The sequence below is a fragment of the Hyalella azteca genome, unplaced genomic scaffold, assembly GCF_000764305.2.
Source record: "Hyalella azteca isolate HAZT.00-mixed unplaced genomic scaffold, Hazt_2.0.2 contig9115, whole genome shotgun sequence".
NCBI lineage: Eukaryota > Metazoa > Arthropoda > Malacostraca > Amphipoda > Hyalellidae > Hyalella > Hyalella azteca.
This window is the reverse complement of record NW_025939192.1, coordinates 35,466-62,675: the sequence shown is the minus strand read 5'-3', so window position 1 is coordinate 62,675 and position 27,210 is coordinate 35,466. Positions and strand designations below refer to the sequence as shown.

General features: G+C 44.6%; 1 protein-coding gene across 1 annotated transcript in view; it reads right to left on the bottom strand.

Annotated features, from left to right (window-relative positions):
- Positions 1 to 9,461: 9,461 nt before the first annotated feature.
- LOC108672996 (eye-specific diacylglycerol kinase) overlaps positions 9,462 to 27,210 on the bottom strand; it is a 25,186-nt gene continuing 7,437 nt past the window's right edge. Inside the window, exons 5-18 of the mRNA XM_047881909.1 lie at positions 26,728 to 26,849; positions 24,358 to 24,539; positions 23,240 to 23,416; positions 22,231 to 22,439; positions 21,516 to 21,708; positions 21,151 to 21,250; positions 20,380 to 20,564; positions 19,392 to 19,539; positions 18,476 to 18,551; positions 18,020 to 18,269; positions 17,270 to 17,333; positions 15,885 to 16,042; positions 15,516 to 15,679; positions 9,462 to 9,836 (exon numbers count right to left, since the gene is read on the bottom strand). Of these exons, the coding sequence (XP_047737865.1) occupies positions 9,784 to 9,836; positions 15,516 to 15,679; positions 15,885 to 16,042; positions 17,270 to 17,333; positions 18,020 to 18,269; positions 18,476 to 18,551; positions 19,392 to 19,539; positions 20,380 to 20,564; positions 21,151 to 21,250; positions 21,516 to 21,708; positions 22,231 to 22,439; positions 23,240 to 23,416; positions 24,358 to 24,539; positions 26,728 to 26,849 (2,081 nt within the window). The 3' untranslated portion in view covers positions 9,462 to 9,783. The remainder of the gene's footprint in view (positions 9,837 to 15,515; positions 15,680 to 15,884; positions 16,043 to 17,269; positions 17,334 to 18,019; positions 18,270 to 18,475; positions 18,552 to 19,391; positions 19,540 to 20,379; positions 20,565 to 21,150; positions 21,251 to 21,515; positions 21,709 to 22,230; positions 22,440 to 23,239; positions 23,417 to 24,357; positions 24,540 to 26,727; positions 26,850 to 27,210) is intronic.

The window sequence follows — 27,210 nt, the reverse complement described above, 5'->3', positions numbered from 1 at the left end:
CTCCCGACCACCTCACGACGGCCTCCCGACCACCTCACGACGGCTTTCCGACCACCTCACGACGGCCTTCCGACCACCTCACGACGGCCTCCCGACTACCTCACGACGGCCTCACAACTTTTTCACGACCACCTTTCAATTAACAAAATAAATATTTGATCTAGAATAATCAGCTTCAATACAATTGCAGGTGATTCACTTCCTTATCTCAACTTTGCTGGGATCCACTATCCGACAAACAACTGTGGCTGATCCCCCCCCTTCATCTCAACCCCCTTCATCTCAACCCCCTTCATCTCAACCCCCTAGCCACGTAGTAGGTACAGTATTTGTCAGCCCTGCACATCGAGTGACATACCGTGACCATAACGTGCACGGTATATGGCGCACGAGATACAGCTACAGATACAGCACGAGATACCGTGCGAGATACCGCTCAAGATACCATTCAAGATACTGTATGAGATACCGCATGATACAGCTACAGATACCGACCGAGATACCGTGCGAGATACCGCTCAAGATACCGCTCAAGACACTGTATGACGAGATACCGCATGACACAGCTCAAGATACCGTATGAGATACCGTGTGAGATACCGCTCAAGATACCGATCAAGATCCCACACGAAGTATCTTCAGGACTGATCCCCTAACAAAATTCGTAGATCGCCAAGGCTTTGGCGAATAGTCACTACACTCGGCGCAAAGTTATTCTGCGTCTGCTTGGCCACCTGATCGAAATCAGTTTCTGGTCAAAGTTTACTATCCGACTTTAGAGTCGCCTAAAAGTATGACAAGGGTTGATCGAGCTGAGTCATACCGAGCTAGCAAGCTGCCCAGAGGCAGCCCTTCGAACCCTGAGCCGAAGCGGACATAGAGAAGCTGATTTACGTGCTCCCTGAGTCCTATAGGCGGCCCTAATGCAGGGTCGCGCATGCCTCTAAATTTTGTTAGGAGAAGGATGCAATCAAAGGCATGTCAGAAGAGCATTTACTTGAATGTAATAATAAATTTTCTAGCTACATAGTTGACTACCACGACATCTACTTCTACTATAGGTACGTGACCCAAGGGTAGTCCCTGATTGTTGTAGAATTAGGTGGTATATCAAGAGTCCTATATTATATATATAGCCCTATATGAAATCTAGAGTCCTATATGATAGGTACAGTCTGCGAGACCAGGTCTAGAACAACAGATTTTCCACTAGGTTTAGACATCTCAGGTAGAAAGACAACGTTTCATCAGTGATAACAACATCGAAAACATCGTCTGATATGCGAAAAAATTAAACCTAACATTTATAAACGTATCTATATTTATATAAATATATATATATAGTGTACCAGGAATTAGCGGGTGAGGTTGAGAGTGCCTATACGTAATGAGGTTGAGAATGTTTAATATATACTAGGAGCATAAGTTGAAAACAACTTATTACGAGTTGAAGAAGCTGTGGTCCAGCGAACGCATTAATGCTGCACCGCAGCATCTCCACAAATGCTTACACAAGATTAAAATATTAAGCAAATATTAATCCCATCAGTAATCAATACAAAATGAATATAGTCTCCTTAAACATTATAGAAACGAAAAGAAGTTTCCAATATTACAGCAAATATTTCGATTGCGTCGGCTATTATTTGGGCTGTGTCGGCTATTATTTAGGCTGTGTCGGCTATTATTTTGGTCCTGTCGGCTATTATTTTGGTTGTGTCGGCTATTATTTTGGCTGTGTCGGCTATTATTTAGGCTGAGTCGGCTATTATTTCGATTGATTAGGCTATTACGAGTAAACGGCCATTTTTTAAGTCACATTTCATTGCCGGAAATAAGTTACTAATAATAACACACTTACTGAAAAAATATATCCTGTAAATATAAATGCTTTAAATTTTTACACTGTTAATTTGTTTACCGTAATATAAGTAGAGAATTTTACCGTCATACCTTGTTTTATTATTCAGCCCATGCAGCAAAATATGAAAGTCATGTTCACCATGCAGCACAATGTAGAAGTCATGTTCACCATGCAGCACAATGTAGAGGTCATGTTCACCATGCAGCACAATGTCACCATGCAGCACAATGTGAAGGTCATGTTCACCATGCAGCACAATGTAGAGGTCATGTTCACCATGCAGCACAATGTAGAGGTCATGTTCACCATGCAGCACAATGTGAAGGTCATGTTCACCATGCACAACATGAGCTCTGATACACTCATAATCCTACCAAACTGCGTCAGAATGACACACTCAAGGGCTCACAATGCATCGCCATTTAGAAAAAATTTCACTGATTTTTTTGAGTGTGAGATGTCACAATTACATTGCAGCACAACACTATAATTATTGTCACGTCAGGAAATATAAAAAGTGATTATTATTAAAATAATAACTTTCATTAAAAATTGAAATTAATACAATAATAAATTTTGCCCACTCATGGGCCAATGAACTTAAATAAATTGCTTGTAAAGTTATCTGACGTTAAATCAACATTGAATTAAACGTTTTTACGGGAAATAAACGTTAATTAAAGGCTGTTTATAAACGTCATTTGACTGATGGGAAGGTTTTAAAAGTTAAATAACTAATTACAAAGGTTATAGAAGCAGAACATGCGGTGCCCCACAGCACGCTATAAGCTCATTTGAAATTGTAACTTCACAGTAACTTCAAACTAACGTCGCTGTAACGTCAGTGCAACGTCAAGTTAGAGACATTGTTACGTCATTGTTAATTTTTTTATCTAATAAACGTCAAGGTGCCTATTGCGTAGTAAGCACATAGGCGAGTGTCTAGTATACACCTAGGCGTGTCTCTAGTACACACCTATAGGTGTGTCTCTAGTCCACACCTATAGGCGTGTCTCTAGTACACACCTATAGGTGTGTCTCTAGTACACACCTAGGCGTGTCTCTAGTACACACCTAGGTGTGTCTCTAGTACACACCTATAGGTGTGTCTCTAGTACACACCTATAGGTGTGTCTCTAGTACACACCTATAGGTGTGTCTCTAGGACACATAATATATAAAAGGTTGAGCGGATATATCATCTAAAAGGTTAAATAGAAAAGTTAATCGGGAACCAACACCTTTCAGCCTACCAAGGGAGTAAATAATAATATTAAGCCTAATCGTGGTAATAATAATAATATTAATATTATTAATAATAAATGACCTGCATCTTATATAGGTATTTATATGATTAGTCAGCTTAAATCGCATTCTCAGCAAGCATACGAAAAGTAGAGATAATGAACATTATATGCACTATTCCCTCGTTGAAAAAGCTTTCAATAAAGATATAATTAATTTACTAGGCTTTTTTTTGCTTTAAAAATGATTCGCAACTTATATAGGCCTTGATAGAGAAAAAATTCAGTGAAGCAGAAATGAAGACCGATTGCCAATATTCAGGTAACGTTGAATGATGTTGATAACTACATCGAAATAATTAATTATAATAATTATAACAGTTATAATTATAATTAATTAATAATAATTAATTTACGCAGACTTCGTTTCGAAATAAATAAATTACGCTGACTACGTAGAAAATCATTAAATTACCCCGACTGTGTAACAAAATAATTAATAATTACTAGGTTCAAGTTGAGTTTATTTAGATGATGTAGAAGTCACACGGTAGAGATCACAGCTGAGTTAGAAAAATGATTGCGGATCAAATAAGTGACTATGACATAGTTGTGCTGCACCTGCCTATCGTGAGTGCCATGCTACATATACCAGTTTAAAAATACATTCCTTCACATTAGATACCAATACTAATACCTGAAATACTCCACGGGTATTGCGAGTAATTACGAGAGGGTCGGTAACTGTCCGGTATCTGACAGGCCATCATCACAGAGGGGAGATGGAGGCTCCTCGGTCAAATGTCTAACATGATCTATTATAAAATAAAACGTAGAGAAATATTTTGTAACTTTAAGATTGTATGTTCAATGACGGCAGTAATTATGTTCAAAGTAGGCTATAATATTCAAGTGCACTACGTCCATTTATTCTTCTCAAGTCCCCTCTCTTCCCCTCAAAACCCTTCTCTTCCCCTTAAAACCCCTCTCTTCCCCTCAAGTCCCGTCTCTTCCCCTCAAAACCCCTATTTCCCATCATATCCTCTCTCTTCCCCTTAAAACCCCTCTCTTCCCCTCAAGTCCCCTCTCTTCCCCTCAAAACCCCTCTCTTCCCCTTAAAACCCCTCTCTTCCCCTCAAGTCCCGTCTCTTCCCCTCAAACCCCTATTTCCCATCATATCCCCTCTCTTCCCTTTAAAACCCCTATCTTCCCCTCAAGTCCCCTCTCATGCCATCAAGTCCCCTCTCATCCCATCAAGTCCACTATTGATGGGAAGAGAGTCCCCCTAAAAACCACTCTCTTCCCCTAAAGTCCCTTCTCCATTCCCCTAAAGTCCCTTACCATTATTATCATTAGGAAGTTACCACTATTACCATTAGGTAGTTACCACTATTACCATTAGGTAGTTAATATTATTACCATTAGGTACTTACCACTAGGTCCGCAATGGTAGCCATGGTGCGGGACTGAATGCTCTAGATTGATTACATATAACGGAGCCAACTTCACGAAAGTTCTTATCAAGATTTTCATACGTTTTTCATTGAAGATTCTTACTGGCGTAGGTGCCGTGCCGTGCGGTAAATATATAATTTGAAATAATCACATTTTTGGAGTAAGATCTATTGAAAGAAAATTGCTTTTTGCTGCAAAAAAGTAAGGTAAAATAAAACACATTAACACATGAAAAAGAATAATGACGAGGCAAACAAAAAAGAACGTATTACAACCTTGCGTTATTTACCTAATATACACATAGGAATGTACGTTATATACTCATATAACGTACTATAACTTAACAAAACAATAGCGAAAAACTGCAGAAAATATTTTATAACTTCCAGCCACATTTTGGCGCGTGACTCGTAACAGAAAAACAGACAACCGTCGGCTTCTGTTTCCGCTATAATAAAAAACTACATTTAATGGGGACCAACAGGTTACTACAAACAGGAAACTATAACAGAATTGAAACAGAAGAAACAGCAACGCTTGCATGCACAAACTTGCAGTGCACTTTACAAAATACATTTTATTTAACAGTGGAATTTATCAAGATATCGTGACATAATTAAAGTAGATTTAATCACAATTATGTTATTAAATCAAATAAAATTAATCACAATTTTGTGATAAAACAAAAATAAAATTAATCATGATTTTTTGTTTAAAAGCAAAGTAAATTTAATCCCAAATCTTTGCGTAAATCTATTCTGCATGGGAAAACACTGCATTTTATTTTTCACGGTCCCGGCAGCTTGAATTATCTTCTTATTTATTAAGATAATCATCGCGATCGACAATGAGTATGAATATCAATTATGATGAAAATACCCACGTGACCACACTGCATTCACTACATAAATAAAATGTTCATAATACAACTCATATAATAAGGAATAGAAAAGATTTCCTTTGCATATTAATACATGGATATGATCTCTATCACATATTAGATACAAATAATTTTCTCGCTAAATATTACAGAGAAAAAAATTTCCCCGTATAATATTAAATAGACAAAACCATATGCCTCATAATATACAGATTATTGTTTACATGTGTGAAGGGAATGAGGGCATGTGTGAGGGGAATGAGGGCATGTGTGAGGGGAATGAGGGCATGTGTGAGGGGAATGAGGGCATGTGTGAGGGGAATGAGGGCATGTGTGAGGGGAATGAAGGAAGGCCATATATCACTTATTTCGAAAAAGATTGCCTTTAAATACATACATACAAATATCAATAAAGAGAAATATTTCTTTAGATATATTCTTATAAAATATTACATGAATAAATAACAGGAGTTGCACAAACCGATTTTATCACCTAAACTACCGACACCTTCATCATTCAGTAGAAGTGAAATCATTAGAAAAAAAATATTCACACATCCTTTCAAACTATCACCTAATCTTTACATAATGATTAATTATACAAACTATCATAAAAACTTTATATAATGATTTGCAAGGAGAAAAAGGCTGAGGATACCACTAAAGTTAATATTGCAGTTGAACATCAACCTTTACTGATATGACGTATCTACATATCTACGAGTAGACGCAGCATCTACGTATCTACGAGTAGACGCAACATCTACGTATCTACGAGTAGATGCAGCATCTACGTATCTACAAGTAGATGCAGCATCTACGTATCTACGAGTAGACGCAGCATCTACGTATCTACGAGTAGACGCAGCATCTACGTATCTACAAGTAGACGCAGCATCTACGTATCTACGAGTAGACGAAGGATCTACATCAAAACTTATTATTAGTTTGGAACTTCAATTGTTAGGGAATTTCTAGGAAAATGCTATATCCTAGATAAGGTGAATACGATAATACACTAGAAAAATGTGAATACGACAATTTCATAGAAAAATGTGAATTAGACATTCCTCTAGAAAAATATGAATAAAACTTTTTGATAGAAATTGTGAGAAAGAACATTTTCAAGACAAGTGTCTTACTCACAATTGGAAAACTTACCCTAGCACGATCGTGACGTAAATAAGTTACCCTTACACGGCCCATAAGCAAATAAGTTACCCTATATGACCCCGCTGTCGAAAACATACATTAAAATGACCCTGACGTAAATAAGTTACCCTAAAGTGAATCCCAACGAAAATAATTCCCTCAAATGACTTAAACTTAAATGTGTTAAAATAATGTAAATAAGTTACCCTAACGTAAATAAGTTACCCTAACGTAAATAAGTTACCATAAGAAACTGTAAATAAAAACCTATACCGCACAAAAAACCTCCTGCCCGAGGCGCGATTATAATTCTTCTTCATTTTCTAAATTCATCATAACATTATTCATCATTAAATTCAAGTACATCACAGATACGATCAGAACCTCACGTTCTTTACCCTCTTGCCAAGCATGAGTAAATGATAGCATTTGAGTAATATTCAGATATTCGGTTATTATTAATTCGATTATCTTTACTTCTTCTTAATGGATAATCTCGTCCAGCAAAGATAGCAACACGAATGATTGTGATGATATTGTGATGATATTCAGCCCCCAGCGTCACGATAAATGGTGATAAGATATAGTGATGAGGGATGATAGGAGCAGCACGTATCGGCGCCCCTACAGTTACGCGCATATTTATTGGCAACATTCAACTCCAAATTTAAATATTACACCTATGTTCAAGATACTGATGAAATATTAGTGTGCATGTATTAAAATGCTAGCCTGTAATCGTGTCAATTAATTTCGTACCTTAAAAATATATTATTCATTTAATATTTTCAGGTTTATCTTATTTTGTAAATTGATTATTATTTTCCGCGTGCAAAATTAATGGCAACCTTTACATAAAATCAATTTAACTCATCATTGTTGATCAAGAATATTCTAGGTTGATCTGAGGATGACTCTACAACATTGCAAAACATTCCAAAACACTATGTGCCTGTACTATAAACTTATACGCCAAGTTTGGGCTTGCTCAGTTAGTCAATGGAAGCAGTCGTATAAACACATCTCCAAAATTTTCTAAATTCAATTATGGCGAAGACTTCTGAATACTCACAGGACATAAGGAAGTGTGTAGTTGAACTACACAACAAAGGAAATGGATATCGAAAAATATGATCAACTCTGAATGTTCCAATTTCATCTGTAAAGAATATTATTGTCAAGTTCAGGAATGATGGGACCACTGTTAATCGAGCACGAACCGGTCGTAATCGAAAATTAACTGAAAGAGATGTGAGTTCCTGCATGCAAATAGTAAATAAAGACCCGAAGATCACTTAAATTCCAAGGAATTGCAATCACATCTGGCTAGTACTATAAAAACTGTGGATGTGTCAACAGTGCGACGCTACCTGGACCGTGAGGGCCTTCACGGGCGTGTACCAAGGATGAAGCCACTGTTGAAGCCAATTCACAAGGAGAAGCGTTTGGAGTTCGCCAGGAAGCACATCAATGCTCAATAATATATTGTGGTCGGACGAGACAAAGCTTGAACTTTTTGGTGTGAATGACAACCGCTTTGTATGGAGGAAATCTGGTGATGCTCTGCTGGAAAAGAACACTCTACCTACTGTGAAGCATGGTGGTGGGTCCATCATGTTGTGGGGATGCTTTGCTGCTGCAGGTACTGGGAATACGTATTTCTGTGATAGAGGGCATCATGAATTCTGAAGGATATCAACATATTTTAACTGATAATGTTAAGGCTTGTAGTCAAAATGCAGCGAAGTCTGAGAGCGAGGTTTTCGCGACCATCGTGTAAAATCCTTGATCTGCCCAAAGCTCGGCCAGTCGCTATTCTCGAGCTTGTACTCTTTGTAATATGATATCCTAGCCAGACCCTTCTTCGCGGCAACTGATCGCTTTCAGGTGGCCGAGGAATGGCCAACGGTTGGCTATAACTAATTGGACTAGGCCGACCACTGGCCACGTATTATCCTTCGCCCCCTCATTGACTTCGCCTTTACCATGCCACCCGTCGTGAACTGACAGTTGAGTAATTTACGATGTCTCTTTCCCCTCAAACATTGCACAACGTCTCCATTTGAGCAGCTAGTATGCGGGATTTTCCCTCCGCGTATCTGCAGACTCGATCATAACTATTTTTCGGTAGAAAATATCTACAACAAGGAGGCTGATCAAGGAATGCCGAGTATACCATTCAATGGAGAATAAAAATTACAACCCGTTTACATCTCGAAAAAAGTAAAAAAGTCGCAGACATGATGAAGAATAATATCAAAGTTTCTTGAAATTTCCTCTCATTAAAACTCTTTTAATACAAAGTTTACATATTTTTTGTTACTGGTCGACGCTTATAAATAAATAGCTGGGTAAGTATGGAAAAATCCATATCGCCATCTTATTTGCGAGTGGATTAAAGTCTATCCTAATTAGTGAAGAAACGCATAGGGAAGAGCCGAGCCTGTTCGAAGCCTCCCGGTTCTCAATCAGGGCCTTAAGCAATCGGCAAGAAAACTGCATCTTGGATGGGCATTTGTCTGTCAACAGGATAACGACCCTAAGCAAACAAGCAAATCAACACAGAAATATTTTGCTACACAGAAATTGAGAGTGTTGGAATGGCCTTCCCAAAGCCCAGATTTAAATCCAATTGAAAATTTATGGAGGGAACTCAAGAGGAGTGTTCATAAAAGAAGCCCCAGCAACATCGAAGAATTGAAGACTTTTGCCATGGAAGAGTGGCGCAAGATTCCTACAACATACAAGCCAACATCGTAGAAACATACAAGAAACGTCTGTCCGCTATAATTATTGCCAAGGGAGGTCACACAAAGTATTAATTTAGAGTTGCCAACAATTTATATGCTTTTTTTCAAAATGTTGCCATTACTTTTGCTTTTGGTGTTTTTTCTAATAAATATAAATACAACAAAGATCTAACGTTTTACTATTCGTTATGCACAGTAATTAGATGTTCTTTGATGAATTTAACTGAAAATAAATGCAGAAATTGCAATAAATGCTTCAAATTATTATATTTCTCAAATTAAATATTTTTAAGCGTGTTGCCAATAAAAATGCCCGTAACTGTACATCACACGGTCTTCCTAGGCGCCTCTACATCGCACGGTCGGCCTAGGCGCCCCAGCATCATACGATCGGCCTAGGCGCCCCTGCATCATACGGTCGGCCTAGGCGCCCCTGCATCATACGGTCGTCTCGATGTCGGGCGCCGAGGAGGCAGCGCGGCGCCCCTCACCTGCAGGGGAAAGAGAAGGTATTAATACCAGAACGCAGGTATTGCTGATAATTCTGGTATTAATATCAATACACAGATATTAACATCATCAAACAGGTAATGGTGGTGCGGTATCAGTTTCATTACTCTCGTATTGGTGGCAGTAATATCATTATACCGGTATTTCAAATATTAATAGGAGAATAATGAAAAAGGATTAAAATAGAGAGTCTTATTACAGGGGTTGTTACAGAAGAAACGGTCACAGAAAGTAGGTTCAGAGAGAAAAAAAGTAGAAAATAGGACATCAAAACGCAGGTGATAAGCACTAGATAATGCATCTTTGGGGGTTCGAGTTTATTGAGGGTATAATGAGTGAGGGTAGCTGAATGTGAGCGCTTGACAATCCAATTACGTGGCAGTTAAAGGACAGTCTGGTTATAAAGTACGAAGCCAGTCGGGTTATTACTTTCTATGTCCGCAGAACCAGACAAATCTCCCGTCTCCTATGCAGTAAGTACAAGTCCAGGCGCTCCAGCCCCCCTCAGTAGTACAGCTCTTCCATTCCGCTGATCCTGGACGTGAGGGTTTACTGGACTGCTTCCAATTGCCGCACTTCGCCGAGCGCGAACGGGGTCCAAAGTTAGCAACAGTACTCAAAGAGCGCGATTAAAAGCGCTCTGAAGTGCGTGGTCATCGGTTCCGCTACTCTTGTTCTGTACGTCCGCTGGATCAACCTATCTGTCACCTACCTCTTGCAGTTACAGCCGGTATGCGATCACCTAATTTGACCGAGCTACTCATCAACACCATGAGATCTCGAGTAAGTTGTTTTTCTTCAATTTCTCTTTGTAATCAAGTGGCAGGTAGCGGTGTTCCATCACGACTCCTCAGCCAGTTCAATAGCTAACTCAGAACCTCAAACTTGTTCTCGTTCAACTGTGTGATGTTTGTTCGGGCCAAGTCACATATTGCAGAAACCCCTCGCTATCCACCCTTTCCGTAATTGTTCTCCGTACCCTGATATCGTCTGCGAATGACGATGTAATTGTTTCGATTAGTTCATGAAGTATCTATGTCGGTGTTGTCTTTAATCCCTCCGTTTATTATACAAGTCCCTTTCATATAATGAAGTCTCCTTCATACTAAGGAAAAGTCTCCTGGTCACTAGCATCTAAACATTTTGGACACTTATCAGGGATAATCAATTCATGTGGACATTTGAGTCAGTGGAAATTACATTGGACGACGAACTAGGTTGAATAGATTCTATAGGGATTTTAATAAAATGCAAAACCCCTATAAGTCTTGGTTGCTAAAATTGAGGCGCGTTGCTGAAATGGAAGTAGGCCTATTGCATGAACGAGTCTGGGTGTAGCAATATTTAATGATTACTTCCGACGGTTTCAATTAAAAAAAGTCGTGATGATACTGTCGCGGCGATACCGGCTAGTGTATACTGTATGTGACAGTGAACAGTCGGCGGCTACGAAGCGATAGAAAATTGCCCATTGAGCCGCGGGTGCGTACTGATATTAGTTGGTGTCTGCAGTGGGTGACTGCCTTGAAACTTTCACTAAAGCGTTTCAAATAATTCAATAGTTACGAGTATATTGAAGAACAAAGAATAAAAGGAACAGGTGGCGAGAAACCGCCCGCAAATCGTCGAAAGTATTCACAAAAGGTTTTTAAAGAGGGTTATAATTGGTAATAAAATTTCGGACGAGCAGGATATGAAGGTCTGGGAACGACAGCAAATGTTCAAGATGTAAAAAATTCAAAGGAAAAATTTTCTAAAACATAAACATTGAAGTAACAATCTACGGAAAAGGAGGGAGTAATGGCCAGAATGAAGGGCCGTGACTGGACCGAAGTAAAGAGACTATAGGGAAGGGGCTTAGACTGGACCGAAACATTGAGACGATAAAGGGGAGAGGCTTAGACTGGACCGAAACATTGAGACGATAAAGGGGAGGGGCTGAAACTGGACCGAAACATACAGACTGTTAATCGGAGATGCCAAGACTGGACCGAAACATTGAGTCTAAAAAGGGATGAGGCGTGACTGAACCGAAGCATAGAGACTGTAAAGGGAAGGGCCATGGCTGCAACAACACATAGACTGTACAGGGGAGAGGAAGTAGCTGTACCGATTCATAAGACTGTAAAAAGGATAGGGCGTGACTGGACCGAAATATAGACTGTAAAGGGGAGGAGCCGTAACTGTACCGTGACTGTAGGTATACGTACTCGATGTATCCGCGATCCGATAGCCGCAGAGACCGCACATCGGTTAATATTTGGCGGGGGAGAACAGACAAGAAAATGGACCAGAAAACAGACAATAAAACGGGCAAGAAAAAGACCAGAAAACAGGAAAGAAAACGGATTAGAAAAGAGGGAAGAAAACGGATTAGAAAACAGACTAGAAACATACAATGTAATAGACTAGAAAACAGACATGAAATAGCTCTGTTAATAGCCTACCACATAAAACATGTAAGAGCAAAGAAACAAACAAGTTGACAAGAGAGCCTGACAAACAGTATGAAATGTAGCAAAACAGCCTAAAGAATAGCCTGAAATGAATCGAAACAGCCTAAAGGACAGCCTGAAATGCAGAAAAACGTCCTAAAACAGCCTGGAACGAATCAAAACAGCCTAAAGTACAGCCTGAAATGAAGCAAAACAGCCAAATGAGCAGCATGAAATTTAGCAAGATAACTAAATAATTGTCTAGCCAATACCAGCTATTGTTGGCAGCTACTGGCGGCCAATATTGTTGGCAACTGCAATTGTAAACCACTCACTGCCCCTCACGTCACTTCACTGCCCCGCACGTCACTTCCCTTCCCCCTCACGTCACTTCACTGCACGTAGCTTTGCTTCTCGCCAACCATTGTCGTAAAATTTTGCTGTGCTGCGGTGAAGAGCAGGAGAAAAGTTAGCACAGTTTACGCTCAGCTGGTGCTGAGTTCCTCAGCATTGAGATCCTAAGCATTTCATTGACTGAGATCCTCAGCATTTCATTAACTGAGATCCTCAGCATTTCATTGACTGAAGTTCACACTTGAACAAGGGGAGGGATGTGGCACGACGTATTCCATGAAATTATGTTTTCGGCTAGCAAGCTTCTCACTTCTAACGCTGGGGGTCGTTACCGTCAAGCTTTTTTTGTAACCTTTGGTGAATTTGCTAACTGGCGTCCTTTGATTCGCAAGACAACATGTAAAGACACAGAATAGAATAGGTCCTACACAAATTAAAGCCAGAAAAAAATCTTTCGAGAAATACCCAGAATAGAATGAGTCCTACAAATAATAAATACGTAGCTCTGTAAAAATATGTTTTTCGAGATATGACCCAGCAACATAAAAAGAGTCCCACAAAAAATATCATGTATGAAATTCCGATAATAGACCTATTATCAAATGAGTCTCTCAAGCTTTATTGGTCTGTCTCTACGACGACGGCTGTCTCGCAAAGACCTTCGGTTTGTACCTCTGGATCTATATTTTAAAAATTCCTCAAGAATTGCGTCAGCCAGAGCTTGTGTGAAAATTTGGGCCTGCCAAACGGCCATCGGAGAAATGAAAGGAAGCTTCCGGATGTTGGGATACCCGAGGGCCAGAGACGTGGCATGGGAGGCCGCCAAGGCCAAAACTGCTGATCCCGCTTGGGTCGCGGAAGACAGAGGACAACTCCGTACGGGGGCAACGGGAATAGGAACGCGTAAAGGCTTCGCGATGGCCAATGATGACAAACTGGTTCCTGAAGATTCAGATCCAAATTTGTAGGATTTGCAAGAAGATCGCAGGGAACCGCCAACTGATCTGGAAACCGTGGCAGATCTACCAACCCGCAACGAATGTGTAGATCGTAAGCTCTGGGTCACCCTAGGCGCGGCAGCAGTGACGGGAGGTTTTGAGGCTCGCGTAGATTCAGATTTTCGAGTCTTGCGTTTTGACAAAATTGACCTAAAAGATCGAGAATGAACAGGAGCAATGCTTTGAGAACTTCCTTTCTCTTCGCTGCGTGATGACAGTAAAGCTCTACCACGTTTATTTTTGTTGGTTGTCACGCTATCGAAGGAACTGGCGAGGTAGGGTTTATGGTAGCCTTTTTTGGGCGTTTGGGAAGGGTCAAATGCTACTGGGTTAACGTACCCGCAATTCGCCGAGCACTCTGCCCGGCACTGATCACAATTATTGAACTCTGCCACAGGACAAATTGGAGTAAAAGATTCCTCTGGGGCAACTCGGGGCTTAAACTGACCAGCGGAAGGACACCGGCTACGGAAGATCGGCGAGTTCATCGCAGTCGAAGAGTGAGAACTAACGGTATCGACTGTTGGCGCGTTTTTGTTACTGGACCCGGATGGAGAATTTAAGCAAATTATAGAAAAACTCGATGGGTTGGCTATTGGGGAGTTAGGGTTGGTAACGGGAATAGGTGAGTCTTCGCTGCGCCCAGTGGAAGATTTGCGGGAATGGACCGGAGCGATGGAATCATCGTCGGTGACGTGCACCAGCGCTGCAGTAGTTGAGTTCACAAATAAGTTCGACGGTGTACCACCGACCTTCTGGTCGGATGAAGCAATCGCTTGATTATTAGTTAGAGGCGAGTACAAAGTACAGCCAATCTCTGGGTCTGTCGGTGCCTCAAATGACGAACCATCAGCAGACGAGCTAGACTCAACCGCGTAATCGGAAAACTGAGACGATAGTTTTTGGTAGGCGTTTCGGATATCCAACGAATTGGCTTGGCTGTTGAACTTGTCAGGAGAGCCGTAGTGATTCCTATCTTCCGAAGAACTCGAGCTGCTCCAAAAATCGTTAAGTTCGTCGTCCTCATCAAAGGATTTCTCGATTTGGTATTCATCGAAATCTCTCACTTCAGTTACTGTGTAGGTGAACTTACCAGTTTTCCTGCTCACACCATTGTTAGGCGAAGGAAAATTGGACGTTAATCTTCTGGGTGAACTCGGGCAACTTTGCCGGTGAATAGGAGATGTCGGAACACTGCCCTTAAATGTCGGAGACGATGGACAACTTCCCTGAAGAGTTGGAGATGATGAACAATTTCCTATTTTCCCAGTCATCCCCCTTCCTTCTTTCCCCGTCATCCCCCTCGTAGGGGATGACGGGCAACTGCCTTTCATTTTATGAGTCGATGGAAAACTTCCTCGTATTGTGGCAGATAATGGAGATAATGGACCACAGCTTCGACCTTTTAGTGAAAGTGAAGAATTTCTAAAAAAAATCGGAGATGAACGGCCATATTTGAGTGAATTTCGAAATTTGCTTTCGTTGCGACGTCGCTCTAGATCATCGCTCGGGAAATGTAGTAGCTCATTTGGATCACAAGCTCGACCAGAACGGCCGACGTTAATTGAATTTACGTCATGAATGCGATTAGAGTTTATGCCATAACTGCGCTGCGAGTCCGCGTATCCAGTGTGGTAGAATCTCGAGCCTTCAATGTTGGTGGGTCTGGTATATCCAAAGTGAGTATTAGTAGTCCACGGGTAACTGGTGCCTTCTCCACTACCATCACGCCCGACGTTATACTTGCCACTACTAACTTCACCGGTACTGATGCCACTACCATCTCGCTCGACGTTACACATGTTACGACCAGCGTCACTGGAACTTGGTGCCCTATGGTTGCCGCGTGCCCAGGCTTGGGTAATGCACTTACTTTCGAGGTACTGGGCAAGTTCTTGGTCGTCCGCCCGCCTGGCGAGGGACAGAGGCGTGTGTCCATCAGTGTCCTTCAGGAATAGGGAGGCGCCGGCGGCCACCAGCATACAACAGACGTTGCGTCGACCATTGGCGGCGGCTAAGTGCAGGGCGGACTGGCCTCTGAAATGGACCAGGTATAATAAAGGGGTGCGCCTTGGCATTAGTATTTCATTGCCGCACCCCCCAATTCATTGTATTCATCAACTCCTAACTCTTTGTTACAATAGTATCAATTAACGCACCTGTAATCTACGTTAGGTTCAAGAGCTGCAAGAGCAAGCAAGAGTGAGCATGCAAGAGTCAGCAAGAGCAAGTAAGAGCTGACCTCTCTGTGTCGGTGAGGTCGAGGAGGGCCGGAGGGGCCGCGGCCACGAGGTACCTCACGACGTCCCGGTGGCCCAAGCGAGCCGCGTGGTGAAGAGCCGTCTGGCCCCTCGCGTCGATGCTGAGCAGCGAGTAGCCTGCCTGGTGCACCTCCTTCACCTGTGCCCAAGTGATGATATGTACAGAGCTGGGCAGCGCTACTTTGAACTGTAGCGGCCGCTACCGCTACCGCTACGTGCTCTAAATGTAGCGGGCGCTACCGCTACCGCTACAATTGCTTAAATGTAGCGCCGCTACCGATCCCGCTACAACTGCTTAAATGTAGCGGCCGCGGCCGCTACCGCTACCGCTACAATTGCTTAAATGTAGCGCCGCTACTGCAACCGCTACTGAAAATGTAGCAGCCGCTACATGTAGCGCGCTACTGCCCACCTCTGGGTATGTATACTTAATCACTATCAGTATATATAGGTACCAATGGACCATGGATCCCAAGTATCATTATGTATTATAACCTAGCATTATTATTAAAGGTATCAATACCTGTACACCAAAGTATTGTAGCGACCATGTCCGCATATTTCCTTTAGTTATCCCACAAATCACTTTTTAAGAATGTTTGTAGATTTGTTGCCGTTATTAATCAGCGCTATTACCCTTCAACTGGAATCCATTATTATCGATCACATTTAAATTACCATAATTTATAATTACCAACCATAATGTAAATACTGGTAAATTTAAGTTAGCAATACATTCTCAATAACAGCATAGACCTAGTTCAAGTTATCAAGTAGTTCCACTTTGCCAGCTTGCTTTATACAACTGTCATAGCAATTGCAACCATACCTGTTTCATAGCTTACGCAACCTGGTCTCCTAAACTTTAATTGAATAACTAAAAGAGTTCTTCCTGTGATTCATTCCAAATAAGAAATACGGTTGTATAAGACGCTAGCGCAGTTTGGTCACCGACTCGCACGCCTTAACCGAACCATAGGAAGATTGGAATTAACAGCCGAAAATTGGCAAGCGTTAGGGCCTTAACCCTCTATAACGCCGTTCGTCACTCTCCGGGAACATAGCTTTTAACTTGAATTATACGTATACTATTGAGTGTAGCAACCTGAGGACGTTTGTACGCAACAGAGAACATGTTAAAGTTGTACGTGGCGGCAACCATGCATGTGTAAGTCATTTTGCGCTCACTTGCAAAATATCCATTTTGGGAAGTAGGCGCGTGACAATATTGCTCCGGTTACTCATGTCAGGCGGTAGAGGGTTAAGGAATTCATACTACACCAGCTAGCATTCCCTAGTTTTGCAGTATCAATACCGGCACTCGTTTGTGTTGAAACATAAGTGTCAATACAGTTTCAATACTCACGGCCTTCAAGTCACCAAGCTTGGCGGCTTTGATGAGATTCTCGGTGTGTCGCTCTAGCAGGTTACTGCACATAGAAACAACCATCATAGCTCCTCCATACCAGACGTACATCCATCCAATATAGACTCAATAAAGACATTATACTGACCCAAAATAGAACATACATGGACTCCAAGCAGAGACTAAACAGACAACATACCTGCAGACCCTATATAGGTAGGCCATATATAAATCATATATCGACCAAGAATTTATGAGGAAAGAAAACACCAAGAATATTTACCATATCTTCGAATAAAACATTTCGGAGACCAGCTCCATCATCAGTTAAAAAATTTATCAGGATATAAAATTTCACAGAAGATCGAGAAGGTCTGGAAAGTGGCAGATTCGTACGAAAACTCCCGCCTTGGTGTTCAGAAAGCCGGATGCAGAAGTTACGTGACGTCATAAGCATGTCAGCTGAGGCGCAACGCGCACAACTGTATTCATGAACCTGGTCTTGTGGAGCTGGTCTCCAAAACGCTTTCATTGAAGATATTGTGAATATACTTGGCGTTTCCTTTGCTTTTGTATTCTTGTTGAACTTGCGATATAAGTAGTATAATAATATAATACATATACAGGCCCGTTATAGAATATATATAAACCCTATTGGACTATATTATGACCATTTTAGACCCTATATAGTTTAGATATGACCATATAGACCCTATAAAGACCATATTTAAACCATATATCGACCCTGACCTGACATCGCCGGCGACGACATCTGCGGCAAGTCTGCAGTTTGCCGAAGGGGAGAGGGGAGAGTCAGAGGAGGGTTGGGGGGCAACGTCCCCTACAGATTGAGTGGGGATCACGTCTCCCTCAGACGAGGAGGCAGGGGGAACGTCATCGTCAGGGTTGAGGAGGAAGAGCTCATCACTGCACACGTCAGTGACGAAGTGCAGATGCTCCTGACCGTGGTCGATGCGGAAGAATCGCTCCGCAGTGCACGCTACGAAGGGGATTATTATCTCATTACCTTACTGTTACCGCTTTTTGCTATCTTAGAATTTTGATATCTTATTATCTCATAATCTCATTATTTTAGTATCTTGTTATTTTAGTACCCTGCTATCTTAGTCTTAGTCGGAGAGTCTTACTGTATTACTCTGTTTCTTTTATATATAGTATCATTATATCTTAGTTTTTGCTACTTACAGTCGAGGAAGCACCAATGCTCGGCCAGCGGTGGGGCCCCCGCGTCGCTGATCTTCTTGTTGATGATGCGGCGCACCTGCGGGGGGTGGGTCATGAGAGTGGGTCATGAGAGTGGGTCATGAGAGTGGGTCATGAGAGTGGGTCACGAGAGTGGGCCGTGAGAGTGGGTCATGAGAGTATGACTAAAAGCTGCATGTCAGAGTGAGACCTAAGAACGGCCATCATGGCGGGACATCAGAGTAGATGGTAGAGTGGGATGTAAAGCCCGGTCCACACGCTCAGTTTTACACAACGATTTGTCTGCGCAGTTCTAATCGTTGCAGATAAAACGTTGCGTGTGGACGGGAAAACTGCGCAGTTTTGGAGCCGGCGGGAAAACTGCGCAGTTCCATCGTGTCCGAGACGTCTCCATGGCGAGATCGCGCAAAACTGAGCAAACTACTCAGATAAGTCGGTACCGTGTGGACGCTCTAAAAATTGCAACGATTTCAATCCGACTTAAAACTGCGCAGACAAATCGTTGTGAAAACTGAGCGTGTGGACCGGGCTTGAGAAGGTGATAACAATAAAGTTTGAATCTTATGTAGAGGGCACCAGGCTTCTCACGTGGTCCAGGCTTCTTATATGGTCCAGGCCACTAGCGTGGACAAGGCCTCTCACGTTATACTGGTCACTCGCGTTCCCTACGCAACTCCATTACACAGGCCACTCATGGTCCCCAGGCCTCTCACGTTACACAGGTCAGTCGCGTTCCCCAGTCCACTCACGTTACATAGGCCACTCACGTTCCCCAGGTCACATACGTGCTCCAGGCCACTTACGTTCTCTATGGCCACTCGTGTGCTCAAGGACCCTCACGTGCTTCAGGATATTCTCATGCCTCAGGTTACTCGCGTGTCCATGCAGTATCACTCACGTGCTCCAGGTCGCTGTCGTGGTCCAGATCGAGCTGGAAGAGTGGCGTGGCTGCGAGCCTAAGTTTCTCCTTGTCGTAGTGGTGCTGCGTGTAGGCCTTCATCCCCAGCACCGCCACCTGCAGCCGCGCCTGCAGCGGCGCTCGCGGCCTGACATATAAGTGGTGTCAGCGGTGGGATGGCAAGGAGGAGGAGCGTCAGGTGTGGGAGGTCAGGGAGGAGGAGCGTCAAGTGTGGGAGGTCAAGGAGGAGGAGCATCAGAGGTGGGATGTCAGGGAGGAGAGCGTCAGGTGTGGGGGGTCAGGAAGGAGGAGCATCAGAGGTGGGATGTCATGGAGGAGGAGCATCAGGTGTGGGGGGTCAGGAAGGAGGAGCATCAGAGGTGGGATGTCATGGAGGAGGAGCGTCAGGTGTGTGGGGTCAGGAAGGAGGAGCATCAGAGGTGGGATATCAGGGAGGAGGAACGTCAGGTATGGGGGGATCAGGAAAGAGGAGCATCAGAGGAGGGATGTCAGGGAGGAGCGTCAGGTGTGGGGGGGTCAAGAAGGAGGAGCATCAGAGGTGGAATGTCAGGGAGGAGGAGCGTCAGGTATGGGGGGGTCAGGAAAGAGGAGTATCAGAGCTGGGATGTCAGGGAGGTGGGGCGTCAGGTGTGGGGGTCAGGAAGGAGGAGCATCTGAGGTGGGAGGTCAGGAAGGAGGGACAACAGGAGTGGGTATCATGAATGATGGGCATCATGAGGGAGGAGGGGCATCAGGAAGGAGGGGCGTGGGGGATGGAGCGTCAGGAAGTAGGGCGCCCCAGGGAGGTGGGCTTCAAGGAGGAGGGCGTCAGAGAGGAGAGCGTCAGGGGTGGAGCGTATGGGTGGAGCGTCAGGGAGGTGGGACGAGTGAGGAGGGGCGTAAGGAGTAGGGCACAAGAAGTGGGATGTCAGGGGTTCATTCACATATGAACAATTGTATGAAAATACTATTTGTAAAAGGTGCTCACCCGCTAGCCTTAGCCTTCATCTTGGTGACCATGGGTGCTTTGTTGAGGTGAGATATCTCGATGATGGCGGGGTTCACCCGACACGCCTCCCCATCAACCTGCATGGGGATGGTTTTGGTGGTGACGATGCGTGCGCGGGTGCACTGGGTAAGGCAAGTGCCATGTCCTCCCGCCTGCAGGAGGGGCTGTGGGGGAAGGGGGAGTTGAGGGAGCATACATTGTGGAAAAGAATCCAATGATTCACATGCGCCACCCGCCGCAGCTGACTCGGATAAACCACTTCTCGTCTTAACCACCGCACAAACTCTCAACGCCACTAATAAACCTCACCCTAGCCTCAATTTCACCGCCATCAGGCCTCGCCTTCCCTAAACCGTAAACACCTTGTCCGAGCTTCTCCTTACCCTCACTAAGATTCACCTAAGATTTTTTTCTATGAGCCATTAGAATAAAAGATACTCGGAATCACAAGCCCCTCTTATGATTGAAATTAAAAAATCATCTCAGCTTACGATGTTCGGAACAACGACTCAAACTATTTCGAAGCTCCACCTATGTGCAGGGCCTACTACTGGCCTCACACCCGCCCCTCACTGAGCCCCGCCCACACCCCTCTGAGCACTGCCTCTGCCCACGCCCCTCTGAGTACTGCTTACGCCCCCATGTTGAGCCCTGCCCACGCCCCTCTGAGCACTGCCAACGCCCCCATGCTGAGCCCCACCCACGCTCTTCTGAGCCCCGCCCACGCCCCATGCTCAGCCCCGCCCTCACCATCTGGTAGGTAGTGAGGCCGAGCACCTCGATCTTGCCGTCGTCTGTGCGCTGTTCGGCACCGCAGCTCCTGTTCCAAGGGTGCGTGCCGGACCCGTAGCTGGAGGTGGGTCAGTAGTGAGTGCATGGGTGGATCAAGAGGTGTGTAAACAGGTGGATCAAGAGGTGATTACATGGGCGAGTCAGGAGGTGAGTACAAGAGTAAGTACACGGATGGATTAAGAATGGAGTACAAAGATGCTCACGAAGGAGGTCTGTTCACCCAGGACCTATGTGTCACCATTCCCATAATATCATCCAGTCCCCAACAGTGTTCCCCACGCACCTAGTGTCATCCATAGCGTCACCCATACCCCTATGGTCACCTGGGGATGTTGAGGAAAACTAAGGCGTGCACGCGGTGCTCCTTAAGGAGGGGCGTGAGGTCCTTGCCGTCACACTCGAGGGTGCACATCTCGCAGAGGTCCTTCCAGCGCCGCTGCAAGAGATCCTTCCCGCCCGCCTGCCCGTAGAACATCTTGTTGCGCAGCCGCGAGTTGAACTTCTGCGGGTTGGCCTCTGTCGGGGGGAGGGGCGAGTAAGTTGGAGGCGGGTGGGTGGGGAATTGAGTTGGGATGGGAGAGCGAGTTGGGGGAGTTGAGGGAAGTGAAGGAAAGCGTGAGATGCGATAGGGAGAGTTAGTTGGGGAAAGAGCGAGTTTGGGGGGAAAGGTGGGAGAATATTCTGTTGAGTTTCCTCAATTAACAAACAAAAGAGTCGTGTTAATTCTGTTAAAAAATAAGCAAGGATGGAGTAAAGTTCTATACCCCGGGCCTTATAGCCTCATACCCCTTGCTTCATGGCCTCATACCCTTGGCTTTATGGCCTCATACCACTAGCCTCATACCCGGGGCCTCATACCACTAGTCTCATGCTCCTGGTCTCATACCTTTGGCTACATTGTCTTATACCCCTGGCTTCGTGGCCTCTTACCCCAGGACTCAACATGGCCTCACGCCCCGGGTCTCATTGTGGCCTCATGCCACTAGCCTCATACCCCTGGCCTCATGGCCTCATACCCCGGGCCTCATGGCCTCATACCCCGGGCCTCATGGAACTCGAGGGCGATGTGGGCGTCCACGCCGAAGGAGAAATAATTATTGACGACCGTGAGGGGTGGGGCATCCCTCCCCTCCTCGTTGGGGGGAGCATCGGGGTTGGGGGAGACGTCGAGCTTCCACCGGTCCAGGTGGATGACTTCCCCATCTGATATATTGCAGAGGATCTTGCTGATGGGTTCATCGGTGTACCTAGGGAAGAGACGAGGGGGACCTAAGAAAATGGGGGATCCAGATACACCGTTCATCGGTGTATCTGGGACCTGAGAAAAGTTAACCTAAGATAAACTGAAGTGTCATTGATATGATACGGACGCTTGAGAGAAGAGCGCCTCAAGACAGGAGCGCCTAATATAGATAAGGGCGCCTGATATAGACATGGTCGCCTAATATAGATAAGGGCACCTAATATAAATAAGGGCGCATAATATAGATGAGGGCGCCTGATATAGACAAGGGCGCCTAATATAGATAAGGGCACCTGATATAGACAAGGGCGCCTAATATAGATAAGGGCACCTGATATAGACAAGGGCGCCTAATATAGATAAGGGCGCCTAATATAGACAAGGGCGCCTAATATAGATAAGGGCACCTAATATAGATAAGGGCGCCTAATATAAATAAGGGCGCTTAATACAGATAAGGGCGCCTAATATAGATTAGGGCGCCTAATATAGATAAGGGCGCCTAGATAAGGGCGCCTAATATAAATAAGGGCGCTTAATACAGATAAGGGTGCCTAATATAGATTAGGGTGCCTAATATAGATTAGGGCGCTTAATACAGATAAGGGTGCCTAATATAGATTAGGGTGCCTAATATAGATTAGGGCGCCTAATATAGATAAGGGCGCCTAATATAGACAAGGGTGCCTAAGATAGACAAGGGCGCCTAATACAGACAAGGGCGCCTATTACAGATAATGGCGCCTAATATAGATAAGGGCGCCTAATATAGATAAAGGCGCCAAAGATAAGATATCCCCTCACCCGCCGCCCCAGCCCAGCGCCCTGGCCAGGTCGTTGCCGGTGCCCAGCGGCAGCACCGCCACGGCGGGCGGCGGGTCGATGGCGAGCTCGTCCAGCACACTGAGCACCCAGCCCACCGTCCCGTCCCCCCCACACGCCAGCACCCGCAGCTGGGGGACCTTCCTGAACATCTCCATCCTGGGGGAATAAAGAGGGATGACATTAGGAACCCATTCACTCCCCCACAGTATCGTCCCCCACACGCCAGCACCCGCAGCTGGGGGACCATCCTGAACATCTCCATCATGGGGGAAAAAGGAATATGGGAGCGTCAAGAGCGGCCCGTTAAAAAGAAAGAGGGGGACAGGAGCGGCCCGTTAAAGAGGAAGTGGGGACAGGAGCAGCCCGTTAAAGAGGAAGTGGGGGACAGGAGCGGCCCGTTAAAGAGGAAGGTGGGACAGGAGCGGCCCGTTAAAGAGGAAGGGGGGACAAGGAGGGGCCCGTTAAAGAGGAAGAGGGAGGACAAGAGCGGCCCGTTAAAGAGAAAGGGGGGACAGGAACGGCCCGTTAAAGAGGAAGGGGGACAGGAGCAGCCCGCTAAAGAGGAAGGGGGGACATGAACGGACCGTTAAAGAGGAAGGGCTGTCTCTTATACACATCTAGATGTGTATAAGAGACAGGCTCTGAGCATTGCCAACGCCCTCATGCTGAGCCCCACCCACGCCCCTCTGAGCACTGCCAACGCCCCCATGCTGAGTTTCGTACACGCCCCTCTGAGCACTGCCCACGCCCCTCTGAGTACTGCTTACGCCCCCATGTTGAGCCCTGCCCACGCCCCTCTGAGCACTGCCAACGCCCCCATGCTGAGCCCCACCCACGCTCTTCTGAGCCCCGCCCACGCCCCATGCTCAGCCCCGCCCTCACCATCTGGTAGGTAGCTGTCTCTTATACACATCTAGATGTGTATAAGAGACAGGCCCTGGTCCCCCTGATGACTCACCCAGCCCTGGTCCCCCCTGATGACTCACCCAGCCCTGGTCCCCCTGATGACTCACCCAGCCCTGGGTCCCCCCTGATGACTCACCCAGCCCTGGTCCCCCCTGATGACTCACCCAGCCCTGGTCCCCCTGATGACTCACCCAGCGCGAGGTCCCCCTTGTGTGAGATCGAACACCTGACGGGGGTTGAGAAGCCACTGGAATTTCTGCATGAGTTTAGCCCCCTGATTTCCCCCACTCTTGGGGTTAATGAAGACGAGCACGGGCCGGACGTTAGCGTTGGGGATGGGCTTGATAGCAAACGTCCGCACGTCCTTGTCCGGCTGTGGGTGTTAGGGTTATAACGGGTCAGTAACGGGCACTGGCGTACGTTATAAATACGTCTTTAGATGATCACAGTTTATTATAGGATTTCCTCATGCGCCTGTTTGCGTGAGAACCCATTATTCCGAGCGTGAGAACCATTTATTCTGAGCGTGAGAACTCTTTATTCCGAGCGTGAGAACTCATTATTCCGAGCGTGAGAACCATTTATTCTGAGCGTGAGAACTCTTTATTCCGAGCGTGAGAACTCATTATTCCGAGCGTGAGAACTCATTCCGAGCGTGAGAACTCATTATTCCGAGCGTGAGAACGCATTATTCCGAGCGTGAGAACCATTTATTCTGAGCGTGAGAACTCTTTATTCCGAGCGTGAGAACTCATTATTACGAGCGTGAGAACTCATTATTCCGAGCGTGAGAACTCATTGTTCCGAGCGTGAGAACTCATTATTCCGAGCGTGAGAACGCATTATTCCGAGCGTGAGAACCCATTATTATGAGCGTGAGAACTGATTATTCCGAGCGTGAGAATCCAATATTCCGAGCGTGAAAACTTGTTATTCCGAGCGTGAGAACTCATTATTCCGAGCGTGAGAATCCATTATTTCGAGCGTGAGAACTCATTATTCCGAGAGTGAGAACCCATTATTGTGAGCACGAGAATTCATTATTCCGAGCGTGAGAACTCATTATTCCGAACGTGAGAACCCATTATTGTGAGCGTGAGAACTCATTATTCCGAGCGTGAAAACTCATTATTCCGAGCGTGAAAGCTCATTATTCCGAGCGTGAGAACCCATTATTGTGAGCGTGAGAACTCATTATACCGAGCGTGAGAACTCATTATTCCGAGAGTGAGAACCCATTATTGTGAGCGTGAGAATCCATTATTCCGAGCGTGAGAACTCATTATTCCGAGAGTGAGAACCCATTATTGTGAGCGTGAGAACCCATTATTTCGAGCTTGAGAACTCATCACTCTGGGTGTGGGAACTCATTATTTCGGTCGTGAAACAACGTCATTCCCAGCGACTGTTAATGACGGAAACGAAGAGCAAAGTGATCGCTATTTATTTCCACACGCATTAGATTCCTTCTTTTTATTATTTCATAAATAATATAAGCTAAAGTTTGCTCTCAATTTACAATATTCGTTGATAATAACTTTGAGTGAAATAGAAACCTTCTATTATCAGTACAGCATATGAGCGAAGAACATGAATGAGAGAAGCTAATTTCTTAATTAGTATTTAACCGTAATTGGAACACAACAAGCCTGCACACTAATTAGCCTGCGTACTAATTAGTCTGCGTTATAATTAGCAACGCTAAGCAACTGGCAATAATTGAGCTTAATAACAAAAACAATAACAAACAAAGCCTCGGCAAATGCCAGAAATAATCAAACAAGCACCCAACAAACAATCGAAAGTAAACAAAAACAAAGGACGAAAGTCCTTTGTTTGAAAGGATGTAAACAAAGACGGAAGTACATCGATATTTGGACAAAGGCTCACTCATTTCTTTGAGTGTACGCACATTTACGCAACTTGCAAAGGCAGGAGTATATATGCGGTCATAAATTTGAATTTGTTTAATATTGCAATTGTAAAATTGCATTAAAATAGCGGCGTATGAGAATATTGTATTATTCAATCAGAAGCAATTTAAAGGGCAACTGCAATTAATACTGAGGTTCTAAATAAATTTAATTAAAAAACTGGCAAGCGAAGATTTAAATCCACCCACACATGATCACTCAGGGAAATAAGGAAGGTTTTGTCAAAATAGCGATGAACATTTTTACGTATGTGAGTCATTTTGACCCAGTTGGGCCCGAAATAGGACGCATTAGTGCCGCGTGCAGGAAGTGAGTCACAATTTTGACAATATGAATCATAAATTTTTCTGGTTGAAATATTCTACCGAACACAATATTGAAAAAATATTTAAAATATTGAAAATATTGAAAAAAAATATTGACAGTAAGAGAAATTTATATGTCATATTGTCTAAATAGTGGCACACATGTTACGTGAAGCACAGACACGTCCTTTTTTTCGGGGCCAAACTAGGTCAAGTCTGACCAAAACTGAGTCAAGATGACACAAGGGTAGAAGAGCATCGATATTCGGACAAAGTTTCATTAATTTTTCTACGTGTTAAATCAAGCCCAACGAAAGGTTACCGCTTGCGCCTCGTCAGGGGGGGCGCTGGGCCCCCCGCCCCCCGCCGCCTCGTCGCCCCCCTGGTCCTTAGACCCCCGAAAAAAAGACACGAATTGAGCCTTGAATTTTAATGAGTGTAGTCCTCATATACTGTATATAGAGTGGAGTGGACAAATGACGTCATCGTTAGGAGAATAAATGTGATAATATTTTATATTAAAATAATTTAACCTCCGTGTGATGAGTTCCGTATTAACCGTAATGAAAATATGTCCGCCCCTTCACACTCACTCCCCACCTCACCCTGTAACCCCTTTCACCCTCTCCTACGTCCCCACCCACCCCTCACCACTCATCCCCTCACCACCCACTACCCTCACCCGTCACCCCCACCTCACCCAGCAACCCCTTTCACCCTCCCCTATGCCCAGCCACCCCCCACCATTCATCCCCCTCACTCCTCCCCTCACCACTCATCCCCCTCACCCCTCCCCTCACCACTC